Source organism: Microtus ochrogaster, chromosome 8 (assembly GCF_000317375.1).
Source record: "Microtus ochrogaster isolate Prairie Vole_2 chromosome 8, MicOch1.0, whole genome shotgun sequence".
NCBI classification, from domain to species: domain Eukaryota; kingdom Metazoa; phylum Chordata; class Mammalia; order Rodentia; family Cricetidae; genus Microtus; species Microtus ochrogaster.
Window position 1 is genome coordinate 82,633,583 of NC_022015.1, and position 23,632 is coordinate 82,657,214.

The 23,632-nt window shown below is 42.5% G+C and overlaps 1 protein-coding gene across 4 annotated transcripts in view; it reads left to right on the plus strand.

Moving 5' to 3' along the window:
* The window catches only part of Vti1a (vesicle transport through interaction with t-SNAREs 1A), a 334,479-nt gene that overhangs the window by 10,077 nt on the left and 300,770 nt on the right, over positions 1-23,632 (plus strand). For all 4 annotated transcript variants that reach the window (XM_005352486.3, XM_005352487.2, XM_013348180.2 and 1 more), the window contains exon 3: positions 4,722-4,832. In XM_005352486.3, the coding sequence (XP_005352543.1) occupies positions 4,722-4,832 (111 nt within the window). The remainder of the gene's footprint in view (positions 1-4,721; positions 4,833-23,632) is intronic.

Consider the following 23,632-nt stretch of genomic DNA (forward strand, 5'->3'; position numbering starts at 1 on the left):
CTGTATCTGTGTGTATGTACATGTTCATTTGCATGTGTGTGTACACATAAATACATATGGTGTAGAGGCCAGAGGTTGGCATCAGGTGTCTTCAGTTTCTCCAGTTTCTCTCCACCTCTTCACCTTTTTTTCCCTGGCAGGTGTAGCACAATTTCTAACTGGTCTTAGTAAAAACCTGGAGTCAGATATTAGGGGGTGAAAGCTGAAAAGCTGAAGAGCATCCAGCCACTGAGATTCTTACCTCTACTGCAAACGTTCTTACCTTTACACCCAACAGGAGGCAAGATCCTGCCGCCACGAATCTGCCTCTAGGAGTCCTCAGACTGAATGCCTTCAGCTCCTTTCTCCTCCCGCCTTACAGTCCCCTCTCGTGTAAGCCATCATCAATCACTTGGCTCTGTTTCTCTTTTAGACTGAATCAATCTTGTGTAGCCCAAGGTGGCCTTGAACTCAGAGATTTGTTGCTTCTGTCTCCTGATTTCTGGGATTAAAGGTGTGTGCCACCACTGCCTGGCCTCTAAGGCTAACTAGTGTGGCTACCTCTGTACTCAGATCTTCAGGCCAGCTTTATTTTCTGAAGCACAAACAAAACGGGTCTCTTCCTGGACCCCAGGCTCACTGACTCAGGTAGAATGCCCATCAAGCTTTAGGGAATCCTGTGCCCACTTTCCAAGGACTGAAATTGCAGACGTGCTTCGTGCCACAACCAGCTTCTGTGTGGGTGCTGGTGAAGATGACAGACCCTTCCATGCTTACGGGTTGGCAAATCAATATTATAAAAATGGCTATATTATTGCAAATTATCTTTATGTTTAATACACTTTCCTTCAAAACCCCAGTGTCATTCTTCACAAAACCAGAGAAAGGAACCTAAAATTCATATGGAAGCACAAAGCAATCCTAAGCAGAAGCAACAATGCCAGAAGCACATGATAGATACCCAGTCTCAAATTCTACTCAGAGCCATAGTAACTAAGGCAGTATGGCCACTGGCACAGAAACAGCCCTGTAGACTCCTGGAGTAGAGAACCCAGAAACAAACGCACACGGCTTCAGCCGCCTGTTTTCCCCCATAGGTATTAAAAACATACACTGCAAAATAGGCAGCCTTTATAACAAATGGCGTTGTGAAAACTGCATTTGACATGCAGAAGAGTGAAACTAGATCCTTACCTCTTGTCCTGTGCAAAAAAAAAATTCAGTTGAAAATGAACCAAAGACCTTTATGTAAAGCTTGAAAGTGCTATGGCAAGCCTATTTATCTTTCCTTATGTGTGTGCATACATACACACATGTGTGGGTGATCACAGAGGCCAGAAGATGGTGTCAGATTCCCTGAAGCCAGAGTTACAAGAGGCTGCGAGTCGCCTGCAGAGAGTCTAACCATCCAACTCAGGTCCTTGGAAGGCAGCAAGTTTACTCCACCCAAACTATCTCTCCAGCTCTGAAAAACACTTTAAGATACAGGCAGAAGCAGGACCTTTCCTAAAAGGACTCTAAAAAACTGACAGATAAGATTACATAAAATTGAAAAGCTTCACACTGCATAGGAAATAATTACCAAAGTGAAGAGACAGCCTGTGGGATGGGAGAAAAATCTGCCAATTACACTTCACATGGTGGGGGGGATTGATTTGTAGGAAATAAAAAGAACTGCCAAAACTAGATGCAAGAAAAGCAAATCTTCCAGTCAAAGAAACAAGCTAGTAAAAAAAAAAAGTTTCACGCCCTTACCCATCAGGGAAATGTAAGGTAAAACCCCTGGAGGTTCTGTTTGGTCAGAGTGGCTAGCATCAAAGGACAGCAGGGCCAGGGTGATGGTAAATCTGTAATCTCACGAAGAGGCAGGAGGAGCAGAAGTTTAGTGGTACATAGTGATTTCAGGGGTAGTCTGGGCTATATTAGACACTGTTTCAAAAAATTAAAAAAATAAAACAAAACCAAAAAGGAAACCAATACTGGCAAGGATATTGGAGAAAGGAACCATGTCCACTGTTGATGTGAATGAATAAATAAGGGCAGTATGGAAGTCAGTGTTCTTAAACCACTAAAGGTGGAAATGCCGAATGAGACAGACATGCCGCTGTTGTGTATAGCCAAGGGACTTTTACGTCCTGCCACAGAGATACTTCATATCCATGTGTCCCCAAGAGCGAAGACACGAGAATGTCCTGAATGTCCGTCCACCTACTGCCACAGAGATACTTCATATCTGTGTGTCCCCAAGAGCGAAGACACGGGAGCATCCTGAACGTCCACCCACTGCCACAGAGATACTTCATATCCATGTGTTCCCAAGAGTGAAGACACGGGAATGTCCTGAATGTCCACGTACTACCACAGAGATACTTCATATCCATGTGTCCCCAAGAGCGAAGACACGGGAGCATCCTGAACGTCCACCCACTGCCACAGAGATACTTCATATCTGTGTGTCCCCAAGAGCCAAGACACGGGAGCGTCCTGAACGTCCACCAACCGACAAATGATAAAGAAATGTGGTGCTTACATCATGGGATTAGATTCTGCTGTAAAGAAAATGGAATCATGACATTTGCAGGAAAAAGGATGGAGCTGGGAATCATTATGTTAAGTGGAATAAGCCAAACTCGGAAAAATGAGATTTGTTTTTAATACACACATCCTAGATTTGAACGAGAAGGTGTGGGGGAGGGGACCCAGTAAACTAGAGAGATGATAGTGGAAAATTCTTAAGGAAAGGAGAGAGAAAAAAAAAGGGTAATTGAATGCTTGTGAGAAGAGAAGACAGAATAATGAGGGAGACAAAGCAAGAGGGAGACAAGGGATCGGAGACAAGGGATCGGAGACAAGTAAGAACAAAGTGTGTACGAAAATGTTGTGGGAAAACCCACCAGTGTGTGTGCTAACTTACAAAGCCAGTGAACAGTGACACTGTCAGACCTTAATGCCTTGATATGTGGTGATTTCATTTATTGCCGCACAAGCATGGGGACCCAAGTTTGCATGTAAACTACCGGGCAAGGTTGTGATGTCTCTAAACCTGGCCCTGGGAGGTGGGGGAGGGAAATAGGCAGATTCTTGAGCTAGCCAGCTATCCTAGCCCATTGGTGAGCACTGGGTTCAGTGAGATACTCCATTTGCTTTTTAGGAAATTTAGTAAAACAAATATAAAAGCGTAATGTTAAAATGATTAATAATGACCGTGGTAAAAAATGTTAAACAAATCCTGCTTCTGATTATACGTCAATAGAATGGAAAGCAGAGTCTCGAAGGGGTGTCAGCCACAGTCATGCTTCTCATGAGCAGCTGATATGCCACTGCTGGGCAAATAGATATACTAAATGTCTGCTTGGGAAGGGATGGCCAACCTTCACACTTAGATGAGCTATATCAATCACTTACATGATCACTGTTCGCAAAAGGCTAATTAAAAGTATCTGATTTTCTTATAAAAGTACATATCTTAGCTGGGCGGTGGTGGCGCACGCCTTTAATCCCAGCACTCGGGAGGCAGAGGCAAGCGGATCTCTGTGAGTTCGAGGCTAGCCTGGTCTACAAGAGCTAGTTCCAGGACAGGAACCAAAAGCTATGGAGAAACCCTGTCTCGAAAATCCAATGTATATATATATATATATATATATATATATATATATATATATATATATGTATCTTATTTAGAGTTGCTTGTTTGGTCTTTCTGTATTCTACTATAGCTATTCAGTCTTCACAAGTAAACAGCGGTGACAGACTTGCAGTGGTCACAAATGCAATAGAATGCTCTCAGAAGCAAATGCATTGCTGTCTTTTTCTGTGGAAGTTATTGACATAGTCTGGGCCAATTTGCTCTTGTTTCTGGTTTTTCCTCTTTTAGGAGATTGTACAAATTAGCCCCCTTTGCAACCTCATAGAGTGCTTGCTCTTTTTCTTTGTAACTATTACTATAGTTACTGTCAATCTAGTGATACAGTGCCTTAAAGACATTATAGGCATTGCTCAGGTCATCTTCATGGCTGTCCTGAGGGTCATTAAGACCTCTGTTCAATCCCCCATGCCTACAATGAGGACACAGAGTCTCCGCACAAAGCCTGGGCTCTGAACCGTTAGTGCATTTCTCTCTCGGCACCCATTAAACTCTCATGTGCTTTGTGCAGAGTGTTCCAGGATGGCAGATGGCTAAAGCATGCCCTGCTGTGATTTCAGTGAGCAAGGCATAACTAACATAGCAGTATACATTAGCTCATCAGTGTGGTTTTAATGTGTAAGAGTTAGGCTGGCAGCCGAGGTCACATGTTGGTTGTATGTGATTTTCTTACCTAGGAAAAACTTTCTCAAAGAAATTTCCTCACATATCTGAGCCAGGCTGCTGTTTCACGGGTGAGCCACAGGAAACAGTCTCCTATCATCCTGGAGATTCAGTCAGGTGACCAGATCAGGCTGCAGGGAACAATGGGCTGCTCCAAGGACACTGATAACAAATTAATGAGAATGTTTTGATTAATGCACATTTTTCAACACAAATTCTCAACAAAGTAAGCAGCTTAGCACCCAGTGTCTAGCTGCTTCCTGAACCAATCAGGAAGTAAACGCTAAAGCATTCCAGTGTTGCATGAGCCGCCAGTGCCATAGCTCTGCTTCCTCAGCTGCAAAGCCAGGACTTAGAAGCCGATCCTTTTAGCACTAACCATTTGGGCGAATGAAGAATATGCATGTGGTTCACATTTTTTTTCCTCCCACTGCAGCTTGAACAGATGGATTTGGAAGTCCGAGAAATTCCACCGCAAAGTCGGGGAATGTACAGCAACAGAATGAGAAGCTACAAGCAGGAAATGGGAAAGCTGGAGACAGACTTTGTGAGTTCAATCTGCCCTCTGTTGTCTTCAGAGTTAGGTTGCACTTCCGCCTCATTTCTTTGGTGATTCCTCCCCATGCCTTAGTCAGCATTAAGTGCACAGTCTCAGAGCTCCTGCAAAAGATGGGTTTGTTTAGGACTGGAGATGACAGGGATTAGAGGTGGCAAATGATGGAAGATGGAGGACATGGCTCGCAGCTAGATCCAAGTGGCACAGCCTTTGAGTCTGCAGGGTTCTTAATAGTGTTTAGCCTTGTTTGGAATTTCAAGCTCCAGTGTCCCGGGCCTTTACAGTTCCTGGGGCTGAGTAGATGGCTCAATGCATGAGGACCCAAGTCTGCAAACCTAGCAGTCATGTAAGCAACTGGGTTGGGTGGCATATATCAGCCTTCTGAATATGCTACAACACAGTGGGGCCTTGAAGACATTAGACAAAGTCAAGCAAGTCACTCCCAGAAAACAGACAAGGTGCATGTTCCCTTGCACGAGATTTCGAGAATGGTCAGATCCAGGAACAGAAAGTAAAATGGCACTTGCTGGGGATGGGACAAGGAGAACCTAGCACTGTTGTCTATGTAGACTTTCCATTCTGCAAGAAGCAGAGTTCTCCAGCTCAGAACTGTGAATTGGTTTAGCACCAGTTGGCCAGGCATCTAAAAGGACCTAAAGTCGTGAATTTTATGTTATTTGGGTTTTACCACAATTTTAGGATTCAGATAAAAACATTGATAAGATTACCATGAATGATACAAAGTAATGAATGCGAAGTTGTTCTTGTGCACATGGGCACAGCGAACTAGGATTTCCATAAACAAATCACATTTCATACTCTTCACATTTAAAGTAAAAGAACATGCAGGTGAAGAAAGAATTGTCCCTTACCTGTGAGTGACGCAGTTACTGTTTGTCACACAGATCTGCTGTGTTTGTGAGTCTGGGGGTCCACATTTACAGGGGAGTCTAGAGTTTATAAGGATCGTTCTGAGTCTGTCTGTCCTCTAGTTACTTGTTTGGAAAGTACACTCCAGACTGCACTGTTCCTCCCCACCAGCGGCAGTGGGATTAAGGGAAATGCTCCTGAGGCTCGGATGCATTCTGATCTTACATCTTAGTGGGAAACTCTGAGAAGTCAGATGGCTGCATTAGTCACTGTGATAGTCAGCTATGGTGAGAGATGGTGAGAAGCTGCTAAAGAAGCTGGCAGGTAAGGAGGAAAGGCAGATCTGCCTCAGAGTGTCAGAAGACTCCGTCATGGCTGTCAGAACATCGTGCTGAAGCAAAGCAGTGCTCTTTGTGGTGGCCACCGTCCCTGTCCCTTTGCAGGATATTCCACGCTGACTGACTTCCTTTCAGAGGGCCACTGGCGGACAGGCCACTAAGCCTTAGCATGTGAGCTTTGGGAGGGGCCATAAGTCCCTCTGATATAAATGCCACTGTGTTCCTATTTTTAAAAAGGCACAAACAGGGGGTTATGGCAGTGGCGTGGGCGGAGTGTCTCTGATGGGTCTCAGTGTCAGTGCTTAGTTCCTGTGCTCCCCTGGGTCAGATCTTCTCCAGCTGCTCGATGAGACCCTGACTTCTCTTGTAGAAGAAATTTGAGGTAGGAAGAAAATTATACTGATTTAATAATTTGTCTGGTGGATTACAAAACAGAATTTGTCAACTCAAGTTTATACGTAGGAAATCCTCGGATTACTGCCCAGTGGTGAGTGATGCGAGCAGGAAAGCATCTGTCCAGATTGTCTCCATTTGCTCATCTCATTTTCACAGACTTCTTCTGCAGATATATTGTTCTCTCGAGTGCCCCCCCCCCCAAACACCCTCAGACCCAGCAACAAGTGTGCCCTTTAGGAGAGCTGTCTTAACAGAAGGCCACAGTCTTGGAGACCCGAAAAGGTGTGGCAAGGTCACTCCATTGCAAGGCTTCTCTCTTACTTGTGGGTGGCCTCTTTCTGTCCTTACAGGATCTCCTGCACACACTGTGGCCGCTTTGGAATTTAATCACCTCTTAGAAGACCTGTTCCCTAAATCCATCTACATGCTGTGTAACGGGAGCTAGGGCTTCAGCATGTGAACCTGGAGATGCGGCTCAGCCCAGAAGGCTGAGTTCCATTTTAATGTTTTCATGTTAGATGTCACATTACTTTGCTTCCGTAGCTTCTGTATCACCTGACCCAATGTTTAATCTTACTTTAGGTATTTAGTAATTGTAGTTTTGGATGAGTGTTCCTTTCTCGGTTACATTTTCTTCTATGAAGATAAACAGAACCAGCGACCGTGAGCCTAAGCTTCTCGTCCTGTGACGTCGCTGAGTATTCACGTTTACGTGTGTGCTCACTGCTCCAGCTTTCTTCCGCTGTGTCTGCAGACATTTTTCTCCAGTGCTTTTATGTTGTATTTACTTATGCTTTTTTCTTTTTCTGAGAAAAACTTGGTCTCACTATTTACCTCTGGCTGGCCTGGAACTTACTGTATAGACCAGGCTAGCCTTGAGTTCACAGAGATATCCCTGCCTCTGCCTCCCAAGTGCTAGGATTAAAGGTGTGCTCTGTCATGCTTAGCTTTAAAACATTTTTTTAAAAAAATGTGCACTAGTATTTTCCTTGCATGTATGTCTGTATACCACGTGCATGTCTGGGGTCAGCAGAGGAAGAAGAGGGCGTTGACTACCCTAGACCTGGAGTTAGACAGTAGTGCTCCACCACATGGTGCTGAGAACCTGTGTCCTCTGGAAGAGCAGCTGGTGCTCTTAACCATGGAGCTGAACCCCTCCCTCACCTGTCCGTTTTATTTTTAAAATTAAAATGTGTTCTAATTAATGTACATGAGTTTTGCATATTAATAGGGTACACTGGAGCATTCCCATGCATGCATATGCCCACTGCATAGATCAAGTCTGTCCACTCTCTGCCCGTGGCTCCTATTCTCCACCCCCCAGAGCTTTTCTTTTTTCTTTTTTTTTTTTTAAATATACAATGTAATAAAGCTTGTTTTTTTTAAATTTATTTATTTATTTATTATGTATACAATATTCTGTCTGTATGCCTGAAGGCCAGAAGAGGGCGCCAGACCTCTTTACAGATGGTTGTGAGCCACCATGTGGTTGCTGGGAATTGAACTCAGGACCTTTGGAAGAGCAGGCAATGCTCTTAACCACTGAGCCATCTCTCCAGCCCCCCCAGAGCTTTTCTTATACCTAAAAAGCCCCTCTTAATTTCTGTTTGCCTCCCTCTCCCCTTCCCTGTCTCTGATGACTACTTTCTGTTTCCATAAGTGTGAGAATGTGTGACATTTGTCTTTCTGCCCCCTGCCACAGTGGCTTATAGTGACTGGCCCTTGGTGAAGTTCTTTAGCGTACGTTATTTAGTCTCATGGTGTGCTCTGTAGACGGAATGGTTGTGCATCACTGCCTTCAACATGCAGCACCGTAGAAACCAAGGAGGCTTAGATGGATCAAGTCTTCTTTAGTCCTGCTGTGTGCAAGGCCCTGTCCTGAGTCCCAAAATGTAGCCTGAATCTGAATCAGCATAATGTTGTTGTGGAATTGAATCTCTAATATGGACCTTGGAGGGGGCTCCTGAGCAGATAAAAATACAAGTTATTACGTTGCCTTTTATTTTTTTTCAGTATTGGTGTGAGTGTGACTAGGCCTTGAAAAACAAACTGTGTGAAGTAGTTCAGATGAGAGCACATGAGGTTAGCACAGAAAGGCCGTGTTGTCAGAACCGTCTCAGAAAATGAACCAGTGAAAGGAGGAAACAGTGAGCTGATGGTTGTTTCTTCCCCTTCAAACTTAAACAAGACGCAAACAAACCCCACTGAAGTTGTGGTTTTGTTACAAACACGTGTAAGATGTTTGTCTCAGTAAATGGCAAGGAACTGGAATAGTGTGTGGTGAATCAGGATGCGACTCCAAAGGTCTGTCTGCCTGGGACAGCTGATACATCATTGTGATGCTAGCACCATCTTGTGGTGGATTTGTGTAGTTGCATTTTTGTCCTGTTACAGAGCTGAGCTTCAGGACAGCTCACTCCCATAGAAAGGAGAATTGGGCTGTGGTGGGGGTTGGAAGTAGCACTCTGTCCCCTGCCCAACCCCACTCCTTTCCCAGGTCAGGGTGCTCGAATGCTGTCCTCTCCCGTCTCGCAGGCCATGTGATGTGATTGTTAGGCCAGAGCGGAGCTGCCTACATCAGAGAAGGGTGCTTCTATTGACAGTCTCGGCAGTGAGGCTGAATGCTCCGGAAATCCAGCTGCCTGCAGACTGCTGGAGTAGTCCCTTAGGTCAGGGCTCAAAGGACCGTATGAAACAGCTTGAAGCTTTTGCAGCAGTTACTCTCACTGTCTCTTTTCACAGGTGACAGACAACCTGAGTATCCGCGGACAGCCTGTGCGCATCTTCTATTTTTTTTTTTTTAAGTCTGAGACTAAATGAAGTGTGAATGGGAAAGAGAAATTTAAATTTTGATTTTTTTTTTTTTTGGCAAAAGGTTAAGAACTTGATGCCTCTGTTTACATTGTATCTCCCTTGTACTTGTGGCTGCCTGAGATATTTCTGTCTTTGTGGGGACTGTACGGAACAGTTGAAGCATGTTTAGAAATGCAGCTGGTCCCAGCTTTAATATGTAGCAATTATCATATACTTGAACCTTCTTTCAGGAACATACTTGTATTCTAACAAGAGGTACAGGAGCTTCACATTACAGTTAAGGTTGAGAGACCAAACAGCAAAACATGCCTGCTGTAACATGTAGGCCCATAACGTGTACAGGCTGTACCCCAATAGCCCACTTCCCATTTTTTCCCAGATATTGAAGACTCTTCTTAAATTGACTGATTTTTTTTCAGTTTTGCTGCTTTAACAAGATAGCAGGTCATAAGATTGCTATTTTTGCTTTTGTAATCAAACTTGCTCACTCTGCTTAAAAAAAAAAGACTAAGACAATTGGAAGGTATATGTTAAAATAAAACCCTGCCTACCCATAGACAAAATTCATATGCCCCGGGAAGTCAGGTTTTCATTTTGGATGATTGTTTTTCAGTCTCTCCTTTCCCTTGCATAACTTTCTATAACAATGATGTCATACCATTCACATTTTAAAAATGTATATTGTAATATTTACATTTTTTTTGTTTTGACAGTTGAGTTCCATAACAGTAGCAGAAGCATGCAATACAGTGAATATTTACATTTTTGATTTATGTAAATTTTAGGTATTTTTAACAGGAGCATGTTACTTTTTCAGTTATGTTAGCTTTTGTTGAATACCTGAATGCTTCAGTTTATTTCCTTCACCACTTACTGTGCTGCAGTGAATATCTTCAAATGGGTTTTTAATCAGGATCGTTTCTAAGAAGGCAAATTCGTAAAGAGAACCCAGTTCCGCAGTTCTCATACTGCTCGGCAGGCTTGTGTTCTGGGCCCTTTTCACGCTGTAATTGTGGATCATCAGATCATTTCTGCTCTGTTTCTCCTCCATGTTAAAACATCCTCTGGAAAGCCAGCCGTCGGTAGACTGGGGCTGAGCATCTAATGTGTATCGCTCACTTAACTCTCAAAAGTGGCGGGAGAAAAAGATACTGTGACTGGGGTTTTTCAGACTCCAAGGAGGAATATCGCTGGATTCTTTTCTAAGGTACTCCCTTTAGGGAGACACACAGCGTTGACGAGGCCAGCAGGCGTGTGTGGTTCCCCATAGCTGGTTGAACTTTGAACTCATTTTACATTTTCAATATTTCTTAATCAGAGACTGTGTAGACTGTTTCTTTTAGGCATTTGCATACACTTGTGACCTTTCAGGGGAAAGGCAGTGGTCTATTGAGGTATTACGTGCCTGTGTGCACACATGCCTCTCCTTAGGAAGAAGATTTAGTTAGTTCTACCAGGGTGAGTGGTTAAGAAAGCCGCCATGCAGCTGGCTCTTTGCTTGTAAGAGTCTTGTTTTAGACTCTTTAACTCTACTTATTGGGCCTTGTTGATTTCAAAGACGGACACGGGAAGTGGACCAAGCTGGTAGGAAGATACCAAAAGCCTGTATTCGGGCAGGCCTTGCTGTGCGGCTCTAGTCTCCCACCAAGAGCAGGAGAGGTTCACGCCCCTCGCCCTGCCCCGTTGTGTGTACCAGAGTGAAGTGGTGTTATGATCTGAGACTTCTCAGCATGTTTTTGTGCTGCTGACTTTGAGGCTGGCCTTAGTAGATTTTCTTGGCCTAGGAAACTTCAGTATTTTCCAGAGTGACTGACTTTATGTGGCTGCTCAGTCTCGAGACTGTTGACTCTAGGTCTTGAGACTTGTGTGACCTGTGAACACGACTCCCATATTTACTGTGGCCGAGGCACAGGTCAGTTGTCCATCCACACATGTGTGCTGTGGAAACTCATCTTTCTGTGCTGCTGGAGTCCCAGATGGGTTTTGCTGTTTAGTTGAAAATTTTCCTTATGTAACAATACTTTCTTTAAAACGTTACAGTTATGGTGCCATTTATTATTAAAGAAACCAGGTTTTTTTTTTTTTGAGACAGGGTTTCTATTTAGGCTTTATATCGTTTTGATCTTTTTTATGTAGCTGAAGTAAGTATTTTCCAGAGAAAATGCTAAATTGATATGTGTGTGCATGTGGGTGTGTGTATGTATGGTCTATTGGTTTTAGAGTTTTCTCAGCTATACTCCTTAATGGCAAGCTACTTTTAACTACTCGGATGTTTACTTGTACTCCTGATCTCAGTAGGAGGGAGATTTTTTGTTTGTTTTTGTTTGTGTTCTGATTAGCTGTCGCCTGTGACAGATTCGGCTTTCCCGTTAGGCACTAGATGGCACTGTCTGTTTGCATAGTGCCGTTAAAAAAAGAAGAAAAAAGGGAAGCAACTATGGTAGTAACAGAAATTACTGCCTCATGAATAAAATATTTCTGATGGGATTTGCATTTCTATATTGGCTGAAGACACTGTGTTGAATGTTTTATTAACCAGCCCAGTGCAACTGTCAGCCTATTAAAGAGATCCAATGGTCCCTGTTTAGATAAATAAACTAAATAAATCCAATTCGTCAAATTGTGTTCCTGGCTGTTTATTTTACATTCTTTTGATGTACAGTTTATTTTAAGTTAAAGTCACATCGGTTTAAAAATTAATGGGAAAATGTTATTTGGTGTTTGGAACACGAGGAAGTTAATTGCTGTAGTGAGAAAGCCATCTCTGTTCTAATGTTAAGTTGTTTTGCTCATGAATAGTAAACTTTTCACCAGTAGCTCACGTACTGTGTCCTGGTCAGAAGCCATCTGATATTTTGCAAGCGGATGGCCAGAGACGGCTGATGGCATCCTCAGTCTCCCCGGCATCAGTCTTGTGTGCTTCTCACCTGGTTTCCCCATGGCGTCCTGCTCATTCTCAGGTACGACCCACAATTGCTTGCTCATAACTGTAGCTAATTCATTTCTAAGTGAAACGTGTTTTATGAATGTGCTTTCCTGGTGTACATCAAACATTAAAGGGGAGAAGATGACAACGAGGGAGTGACGTTCACTGAAGGAACCAAAAACCTCAAGGTGATGACTCCTTAACAAACCAGTTCCCATCTGTTCCTTGGCCTCTTAAAGCTTGAGCTCAAGGGGAATTCATGGCCGTATAACATAGCACTCCCAACTGAACTAGATAGTTCATACGTAGGCCTCAGGGCTACAACAATATTTGAATTAAACACGTCAATTTTGTGCTTTGCCAAACTAAAATAAGTTGGTAAGTTGAAATGATATATAATGGTTCTGACGTCTAATTTCTTTTCCACGAATCCTCAGCTGCGTTTTGTTCTATTCTTACTGTCTTTTATCCACTTCTGCATTGGTGAGGTTCAGAGCAAAGCTTAAAGTGGGCTAGGCACTTTTGACTTTGCACACAGCTTTTCAGGGCGTTCGGCTGGTGGTGATGGATCTGTGCCAGATCTGATCTCCAGGGTGAGGGTTTCAAGCTGTGTGATCGTAGTTGAAGATGTCTCTGTCAACTATTTTAAGGTTTCTTGTACCAGAAGTTAAAGTAGGGCTTGGATGGACTTTGCCAGAATTTGCTATTGATCTCAAGTTAGTATAAACCTGGCAGGTCATAGGCCATGCGTACAAATAGTTTCATTTTTGTCTGTTATTTTGCTTGAATTTGTGCCCTTCCAAGGCTGAAAAAGCCATTTAAGGGTATAAGAAAATTTAAAATAGGGAGTCAAATTGCTTTAAAAAACATTTTGCCTTGCTTTTAAGAAATTAGATAACGGAGTAAGTACCTGTGCTCAAGTGTCTCTGAAGTGCCCAAGTGTTGCCACCACGGACACCAGGACTCATTCCCCAGTCCTGTCAGACACCAAAGCTACCAGAGCATGCTTGACCCTGAAGACTAAGGGGACAGCCCACTCCTCACCCCCACTCACTCCATTGACCGTCGCTGGAAGCACCTTCTCACTCAGAGCTGGAACCCAACTGAAAACAGACTTCTCTTCTATTGACAATGACAGAATTGACCTGTAACTCATCCCTATGATGGGGAGCAGGGATCCAGTTTTATCCTCTGAAAAATCACTTTGCCCAACCTTAGCCTTACTAAAAAAAAAAAAAAAAAAGCATCTAATTTATAAAACTAATCAAGTTTCTTAAATTAATTTACTGTGAGTCAAAATAAAGATACCCTTTTTTGATTTTTGTCTGCTTTGCAGTTTTCTTCGGTCACTTGCTGGGCTTTTGTGGCTGGCCCTTGCTTCTTTACGTGCCTTCCATCTTGCGGTTTCACTGTCTTCCTCTCCTGATGTTTACACTGTATATGCTCACTGTGAACTTTAGCCCAGGAGCACAGCCCCACACTCCTCTCCATTGTGGGGAGCACAGCCCCACACTCCTCTCCACTGTGGGGAGCACAGCCCCACACGCCTCTCCACTGTGGGGAGCACAGCCCCACACGCCTCTCCACTGTGGGGAGCACAGCCCCACACTCCTCTCCACTGTGGGGAGCACAGCCCCACACGCCTCTCCACTGTGGGGAGCACAGCCCCATACTCCTCTACTTTGCTCACTGTGCTCTTACCAAACTTACAAGTACATTGAACTAAACAGAGGGGACAGCTGACTTCTTTTTGGTCACATGATATTGAAACTAAACAGGAAGAAGAAAATTTTCATTTCACAGTTAGATACCTACAGGTTTATAGTTGCTATTAGTGAGGTTTAAACTTTCCTCCTTTTCCTTATTGAAGGACTGTGGCTCAGGGTCCGTCACTGCAAATACTGTCTGATCCAGGGATTCTATTAGAAGACTTATTTACACTTCGAAAATATCAAGTAAATATTGTTGCAGGTTTGCTAGAAGTAGTTAGTACTCCTTTTTTAATTGTGTGTGAGCTAAGTTTGGTCATGGACCACGTTTCTAAGACAGAAGTGGGAAATACTGAGAAAATCCAGTATTTCCTCCTGCATGTGGTCGGTCTGTCCTGTGCTTTAGTTTTCTGGTATGAACCTTTGAATTCTGCCTACACAAGGAGGAAGGAGGAAGGTCCATAGGATCATAAATATGAGAACACTTGGAGAGCTGCATTAAGTTTTAGTTGGCAACTTTTCTATGTACAGACAGTAATCCCCTAATTAAAGAATTAAGAGGTTAAAGTATCTCAAGGTCAAAAGATCCTTAAAAATCCTGAAACTCGTAAAGCATCTTCCTTAGGGCTACAGCGGGCGAGCTGCAGGAGCGTGCACCCAGGCTGAAACGTGGAGTCTTCCATTGCATTCTCAGACGCGACCTTCATTCTCGCTTTGCTTTTGTGTGCCAGTCCATTTTGTTTTGTAAAAGACGTCTTAGAAATTAATCCATGGTAACAGAAAGCAAGCTTTCCCTTGACCTTGTGGGAGTAGAGACAGAAATAAAGGTAGAGGGATTATGATATTATATATTCTATCATGTTATCATATGCATTTATTACTATTTAGAGTTGTCTTTGTACAACTCTAAGTTTTCATCCGGAGTTCAAAATACACATGCAGTGGCTTTGTCTTTCTTTCATATACTTTCTCCAGTTTCTAGCCCTGAAACCATTAGAAGTCACCATTGTGACTGGAGGCAGAGAAAGCATGTAGTTTCTCCTTATGTTGTCATTATTGTGAGGAGAGTTCATGGTAGCATGCCAACAACCAAATAGCCTGGTGGTTTAAGAGCTCCAAAATTTCCCTTCTGTTAGGATTTGGTTTGGAACACAGACATAAATAACGTGGTAGGAACTGGATACAAGTCATCCAGTTCCTACCAGTAAAACACATATTTCTAAGGAAAGAACAAGCCTGGAAGCCAATGAAGAAAACTTCAAGGTGGTGATGTTTCTGTTGTTTTGAGGAACTTGGTTTTAGATTTGGTAATTCCTAATAGTTTGCTGTTGTTTGGATGCATGATCCTGGGAATTGAACCTAGGACCTTACTAGGAAAAGCACTTAGTCACTGATCTATATCGTCAACCCCAAATCTGCATATTCATATTAATCATAACCATAGTAATTGTAATACTGTGGTAAGTGGAATTATGGAGGGTCATTAAGTAGTGTGTAAAAATGGGGAGAGCCATCCTGCTTCCGTGTAAATACTGCAGATGGCAGTGGAAGGGCTTTGAGTGACGTGCCTTGTAGAAGCTGATGTGCACATTCAGACTTGAAATGAGGAGGGGTTTCAGAGGAGCGCATAGGCAGATTGAATGACCAGAGATGCAGGTGGGAAGCCGCAGGGCGGTCGGTGAGGGTGACGTGAGTTTGGAGCAGGCTGAAAATTTTCCAGGCACAAAATATGAAGCCAGACTTTGGTCTCCAACCTTTGTTGCACGCTGGAATCTGAGTACCTTTAAACATTCCTGACGCCAGATGGACTTGCTCTCATACACTTAGGACTTTATTGGGTATCACAGTGGTGTTTTTAGTGCACATCCTCAAGTGATTCTCTCTGTGTACATTTGAATTTGAAAATTAGTAGCTGGTATGGGAAACTAAGTCAGACAGGTGGGCAAAGCCCCCACTGGGTAAGTGGAAGAGCCCAGCCCTGACCCCAGTTTGATTAGGAGCTGCTAATGGCTGGTGATACATGTGCTGGTGACACAGCAGCTCTGCACCGAACACAGTGCAGTTCTTTCTTCCTTGTGGGTTGGAGTTCTGGTTAATTTTATTTATTTTTCTGCTTTCAAATCCCTAAAATGATTTTAAATGAAAAATCTTAATTCAGAAAAATTTGTTATCTTACAATAACATGTCTATCAAATTGCATAAACATTAATTTCATTTTTCTATACTGTCAGGGGCCAGGCTTGACAAAAGTACCACTTATCAGGGTAGGGGCATGGGTGTCAGAAAAGGTAGTAAAGAATATTAAGATGCGAGTAAAAATAATAAAACAGAAACATAGGATAGTATCAGGAAGGAGTTCCAGTGAATACTGAAATGCATTTAATTTTACATACTCTTTTATACCCTGATACAAAAGGGTGGAGAAGGCAACAATAGACTCTCCAACATGACACAGAGGACAGCTGGAACAGGTAATTGCTTCAGCACTTTGAGACATCACGTCATTAGCATTCTGTTGTTTAGTCAGTGAAGCCATTTTAGACCAAATATCCTGAAGGCAGCCATTCCCTAGGTCAAACCTCATGTTACAAAGGAAGGAGCAGAAGTAGGCTTGTATATCTTAACCATCTGTCAGGATGGAGTGGATCTACCTGTATGGACCATCTTACTGTCAAAGGAACCAGTAACCACATTCTGAGTCAGGATGTGTAGCCCTGGTTGCTGTCAACAATTTTGAGCAACCTCCAAACTCTGACTATCAGACAAGGTGGAAATAGGCTCACATTTTTGGGCCTCCACAGTATACTTAGGTTTTATGATAATCTTTACTTGGAGGAAACAAAGGCGATACACATACTTTTTTTTTCTGTAGGTGGAAAACTAATATTTTAAATTCTCACTTGAGCAAAAGCAAGCTGTGAGCTTTAGTTACTACTGATTGTGGCATTGACCTCGACTCTTAAGTCAAATGCCAGTAGAGTATCTCATGAGAGTGTTTTCATTGTAAAAGTTGCTATTCAAAAGCATCGAATCAGGCATAAAGTTTCTTAAGGTGAAATACAAGAGTCTGTGTTTATGATGTGCTATTTCTAGATTTCGTAGGACAAACCATGTATTGTACACAGGTGCATTCTGAGAACATACACTCACACACATTTCTACTCTGTGAAGTTTTGAACGATAGATTGTAACTTAATTTTGTACAAGAATTGTCAAGAAATTACTAGTAACCTCTAATCAGAGACAAGGAAGTAGGGATGTGATGGATAAATGGGATTCTGTTATGGCCAATGTCTTCATTGATCTTCACAGAACTGCTCTTTGCTTCCCTGGTGTCTTTGTTTTCTTTTGGCAGAAAGCCAAATGAATTTGGATTAGAAAGAAAGTGAAAACTTCTTGGTCCAAATGATGATAGTCGTGCACTAGTCTGGGGAAAGTTGCTTGCAACCTAGTAGCAGAATTACTAGAAGATTTCTTGCCTCTTGTTTAGGAAGAAACTGGAAGTTCCTTATACAGCCAGGTTGGAAAATTTTTAATTTTATACTACCCAAAGCTTATGATTGCAATTTAAATCATCAAATGTCACAAAACAAAGGTTTTCAACAATCTTAATGCTGCAACCTTTTACTACAGCTTCTCATATTGTGCTGACCCCAAACCATACAATTATTTTCGCTACTACTTCATTACTGTAATTGTGCTGCTGAATTGCAATGTAAGTGTCTGTATTTTCCTGTAGTCTTGGGTGACTTGTATGAAAGGGTCATTTGACCCCATAGGAGTTGATGACCCACAGGTTGAAAACTGTTGATATAATAGTTAGAATTTTAAACTATAAAAAAATTGAAAACTAGTCCTGAGTAGAATTTAGTCAGAAATACTGAGATTGGAAAAATACTGCCATTTATAGTTTTAAAAAGTGCTATTTTAAAATCTACTATAATTTTACACCAAATTAATTATTATCCTAGTTTTTAAAACATAGTATATTTGCTGAAGCATTTTGCCTTACTTTGTTGTCATAGAGATATCTTCCAGAAAGTATATAATTTCAAAGTATTCTTTATCATTAAATTGACCTCTTTTGAGTTATTTGTTATACCCCCAGGTGGATCCTACAGAAGTGTACCCGTGTGTCAGAAAGACATGCTTGGGGGGAAGTCGTTACCAGTGCATTGCCTACCTGAAAGGATTTTCTGTCTTCTAACAGTGTTCAGAGACTGTCAACAAAATAAAACTGGGAAATGGCCATAGATGGCAGTGTGGCTCACACCGATGTTCAAAATGTGCTATGTTGTAGCATTTTGATATAGGAATTTCCAAGACCAAATTCATTTAAGGTTTCCTTAAATTTTTGCATTAAGATTAAAATTTTGCATTACTTAATCTTTGCATGAAGAGTTTACTTTCCACTCCTAACAGTTTATTTAAGCCGAGCACAATTAGAAGCGCTCTCTTAAAAAGGCTCTCTCAAAAAGCGTTAGTAAACACTTCCAGGTAACATACTAGTAAAAACTATCAGTATTCTGCTCTTGACAATGTCTTTGGAAATTAGGTGTGTTTTCACACTTCTGTGCAAAACCTCTTTCTGCAGGGGTAACACTTCAAGTGCAAAAGTTAAAGTGTGGCACCCTCCCTTCTCCTTATCTCTCTAAAACTCACAGGCCTATGGCAGGGAAGACTAACTCAGCTATTTTCTTGTACTCTGTGTTGTAAACTGGGATATTGGGTGCATTCCTGTCTGGATTCAAAGACTTTGGTAGGAATAGGATGGTTCCCTTTTATGGCAGAAGGAGGTTAAGATCTCTTTTAATTAAATAATAGTAGTAATAGGCATTCTCCTGGGTCTAGAACAGGATCCTTAGCCTCAGTACTATTGAAATTTTGAATGGACCATTCTTCGTTGGAGAATACAGTGCCATGTAGGGTGTTTATCAACACGTGAGCTTCTACCAGCAGCCACCCCCTGTTCTTCAGTTATGATCATCAAAAGAAGGTCTATGGATATTCCAGTGTTTCTTTGAGTAGAATTTTATCCACATTTAAGAGCTAGTCAGTCTAAATGGTTTCTGACAGTTTCCAAAGGGTGAGAACATGTGAATTAATGATTATAGGGCCCAGACAGACTAGATTGTGTGCCATTTATTCTTCAGCCATTTATAATTGAGACATAAGACATGAAAACTAAGAGGTGTTTCCTAAGTTCTTACAGTCTGGATCCAAGGCTACTGGGCTTTAAAGCTATGAAGTTCTACTTCTGTGTAGTATCTGTCTCTAAAGAGTTCTGTAATCTTTTAGAGGCAGGATATAGAGTTGAAAGATGGCTGGTCCATTAACAGCCTTTGTTTATTTCACTCCAGCTGTGAGCCATGAGAGGCAGCCAGCGGATGGACACTGGGGTTGTGGCTGTGAGCACCAGCTCTGATGCTAACCGGCTGAGTGTTGTTGGGCCAGTCACTGTGCCTCAATGTGTTACGCTCAGAACGCATGGCCGATCTCCATGCTCCGTAAGGGCAGCGAGCTCCTTGTCTAATGGTGCCGATGGTGGAGTGCTTAGTCTTTCAAGAGTGCTGGTAGTGTTCCTGTAACTTTACCATTGTTCTGCAGACTGTTTAGATAATTAGTATGCTTTGGAACCTTTGACTCAACTTAATCTATTAATCTCATATTGCTATGTCTCCATTTTCACGATCCCTAGACCATTATTCACCTCTTTTGTGGAGTCGTTTCTAATTCCCTTTCCTGTCAGGATAGATTTTCTTTCCTCTTGACTCACCTTGTTCTTGTATCTGTAACCTGTGCTAACTCACACACCATTCCTGAATCCACTGGCAAACAGTTCCAGGTCATCACAAGGAAAGCGTGTGTCTGCTCTTTTTCTAGCAGGCATTTCATAAGTGTGGGACAGTGAATGTGTAGTGGATGCCTGCGACCCAGAAAGACTTTGTCATCTTAAGGGAAACCATGTTTAACTAGAAACACATATGGCAGTGGTGGGTACAAGGTGCCCTCTGAGATTCCAGTGAGGAAGTCATGTGTAGCTTGAGTTGTTTCTACTAACCAGCATTGGAGTGTGTCTGTTACAGGGAGCCTTTCCTCCTTGTGACTGCCTTCAGAGCTCTCAAACCAGGGGGTTCATATGTAGAAACAAACAAGAAACCCTTTCAGAGAGGTTCATAGGACAGTAGCATGAGCTGGAAAGAGCACCTGGTTACAAGTTTGAAGCCCAGATGGAATCCTGCCTTAGCCACCATTCTTCTTTGAGAATTTTCACATTTGACAGGGATTCCCATCCTCATTTCCGCTTGCAGCAGTAGAGGAGAGCCCACCTGCTTCACACTGAGGTCATTCTGAGGCTCAAGACCACTCCCGCAGGGTATTTAAACTGCCCCCCCCACACACACACACAACAAACACATGATTTTCCAGTCTTCCTTCCATGTCCCCATTCCTGGAGGAGCTGGAAGGCCACCTGAAAGCATTAGTGTCCATTAAACCCGGGCTTTTTCTAATTTCTTTCGATTTGGTCTGATTGGGATTATTGCATCGGTGGAGAGGCTTATCGGGGTGCAGAAACGTTTCATCATGTTTCATATAAGCAAGGAACACAACTGGTTCCTGTCATAGGATAAAGCCCCCAAACCATAGCATCTACATTTGAACAGACCCTTTTTCTGTTACCTTCAAGCCGCTCCTAGTCCACAGTCCCCCTCCTTCCTTCCCTCCCTCTCCTCTCCCTCTCTCCCTTCCTCCCCTTTTACTTGTTGTTTGTTGTTGTTGTCTGGTCAAGAACTGGTTTGAGCTCATTGACCTTGAACCTCTGAACCTTCTGCTTCTACTGTCCCAGCGCTAGGACTGCTGTAGGTGTGTGCTTCCATGCTTGGTTTATACCATAATGGGTACTGAACCCAGTTCTTTGTGCATGCTAGGAAAGCACTCTACAAACTCAGTTTCATCCCATCTCACCATAATCATTGCATTCCCACATCTACATTTTTCTGTTCACAACATATCCTTGATTTTGCCATCTTATAAATTCCCTGACATCAAGGCCTTTGTGTATGTCTATTAAAACAGTAAAATCTCAGCTAGAAATAGTACCACTTTCTAAGGGCAAAGTGATCTCAGGTTAGGAATTATGCAGGAATGCGTGTCTTCCAGATGTTCTGTGCTTGAGTTGAAGAAGCATTCATTACAATTAATGAACTCTAAGAAAGGGAGTTATGAGTGGGGAGGGCTCTACAGTGCTGCATTTAGAGTCCCATGTAGTGTTATCGTTGCCAGTCAGATCAAATCTGTAACATCCCAGCATCTACTTCACTTCTGATACTTCAGAATGCACAAGAGACATCACTTGAAATGTCGCCCTTATCTACATCCCTTAAGTCGTTGTCATATATGATAGGTGATTTTTTTTCCTGTTATTCATGCTACCCTGTCTGAAGTTCTCACCTTCTGCTTATAACCTAATGACCTTCAGTGTACCATCTGAACAGCATTCCTTAACTGGCCTTTGTTATTGATAACATCATGTCTACTCTGAACATCTTTTATAATGTAGTTACCTGAAAGGAAGAACATGTTTTTACCTACATAATTTGTTTTCACAAATTTGTCATCTTAAAATTTGTTTTGTTTTTATAAACATTGTGGTAATAGTTAATAGATGCAAACTTTACTTTTCCTGCTAATGTCTATTATTAGAGAAATCGATAATTTTAGGAAGAAATGTTTAACGATCTATTTGAAGGATGGTTTGTTTACTGGGTCACATTTTGTCATGCCACAAAAAATAAACCAAAAGAACGTTGTGAGAATGTCAGACTACACATCCCTGGTTTCAGCCTGACCTGCTTTGGGTGTTTTATCTCCATCATCCCAGGGCCTTTAGTAGGTTCTAGTCTTTATACTGATCTACAGTTTGCTTTATTTTCATGTAAAATTAATTGTGCTGGTCCCACTCTATTACATCCATTAGAACAAGAATGTCAGGCCATTATGCTCTGTAAACAATTATGCATTCCACATAGAGCCAGGCCTTGTGGAGTAGAGCAAGCCTGAGTCCCAGCTTCTCTTGAGACTAAGATAGGAGAATTCCAAGTTCAAGTCCTGCTTGGCCTACAGATTGAGTTCAAGGCAAGACCATGTCTCGAAATGAAAAACTAATGTATAATAATAAAGGGCAGGATATATAGCTCTGTGGTAGAGTTCTTGTTTGATATATAGGAGACCCAAGGTTATACCCCAAGAATACTCCCTCACTATACAAACAATCAAAAACAAATCATGTGAATTTTTGTAAGTGAGTAGGGTACCAAATCTGATATTCTCCAGATTTGAAATTGTACAAATTAGCTATTGGTTGGTAGGAAATGAGGAGAGTCAGGTTGGGCTAGCTTATGAAACCAATGTAAAGATTTCCTGAGTTTGAGTAAGCGTCTTGATTCTTGGACTCAGGACTTTTCTCTAGCCATTATCAACTAGAACCAGAGCTGTAGGCTTTTGCTGTGTCATGTGGCTGTCTCATTGAGCTAGCCTCTAGCTGAGCAAGCGTTTGAAACCGATGTTTGACTGACCTGACTGCAGTGTTCTTCCCACCATGCTATTACATTGTCTGTACCATTTACCTCTCACAGTGATTGACACCCAGCTGAAGCTCTGGCTTCCTCTCATTTCTTCAGACTTCACCTTTTATTGGTTCAAGACCTGTGGAATATTAGGTTATAGAAAATCTTACAACCAAGGACTTAAGAAGGACTATATGTTTTACTTCCAGAGCCCAGAAGTATATCGTGAAAGGAGAGAACTTTGGGGAACCCAAGACTCAGTCATCTCAGAGGTCACCTCATTCACCACAGTGCTAGATTTCATCTGTAAACAAAGCTTCTTTTTAGCTGGAGGTATAAAAGATAATGGCCAATTCTCAGGTGCCATTGTTCCCTACTGAGCTTCGACCTGCCTATCTCAGCCGGTCCCTCCTCTGTTGAGTGTTGGGTAGTCAGGCTAGACCAATAGCTCTTAGGCTTGAGTGGCTCTCAGAATCACCGGAGGGGTTTATTAATTAACACATGGACCTGAGCCTACCCAGAGTTTCCAATTTGGAAGGACCTGGAGGGTCCCAGGAAGGACTTGGATCACAAAGTTTTGAAGGGTTCCATGTGGGTGCTGAAGCCCCTGTCCCAGCACCATACTTTGAGGACTCCTAGAGTAGAGGATCCCCAGATTCTCTGAGTTCTGATGGTTTATGACTTGCCTGAGCCAGTCTCCTGAAGGGCTCCTCAGAAAGTGTCTTGGTGTCCTCACTTTGAATACTCTGTGGGAGTTTGAGAAATGTCCCCCACTGGCTGTTGTGTGTGAACACTGGTTCTCCAGCTGGTGGTGCACTGTTTGTGCTGTGGAACCTTTAGGAGGGGGAGGCTTGCTGGAGGAGTATGTCATGGGGGTGGGAGTTGAGAGCTCATAGCTTCACCCTGCTGCCAGTTCTCTCTACTGCGTGTTTGTGTTTGGAAGTATGGTCTTCCCACCTCCTCTGGCTATCAGCTGTCACGCCTTCCTTGCCATTATTGACTCCCTATCTGAAACCAAAGGCCAAATAACATTTGCTTCTAAGGTCGTGTTTTATCTCAGCAGCAGAAAGGCCCTGATACACATCCTTGGACTTCTCCCGTCTGATTTTGCTTGGTGCTTTTTCAAAGCACAGTGTAAGTTCCTTGTCCTTAGAAGTCCCGTGTCTCCCCC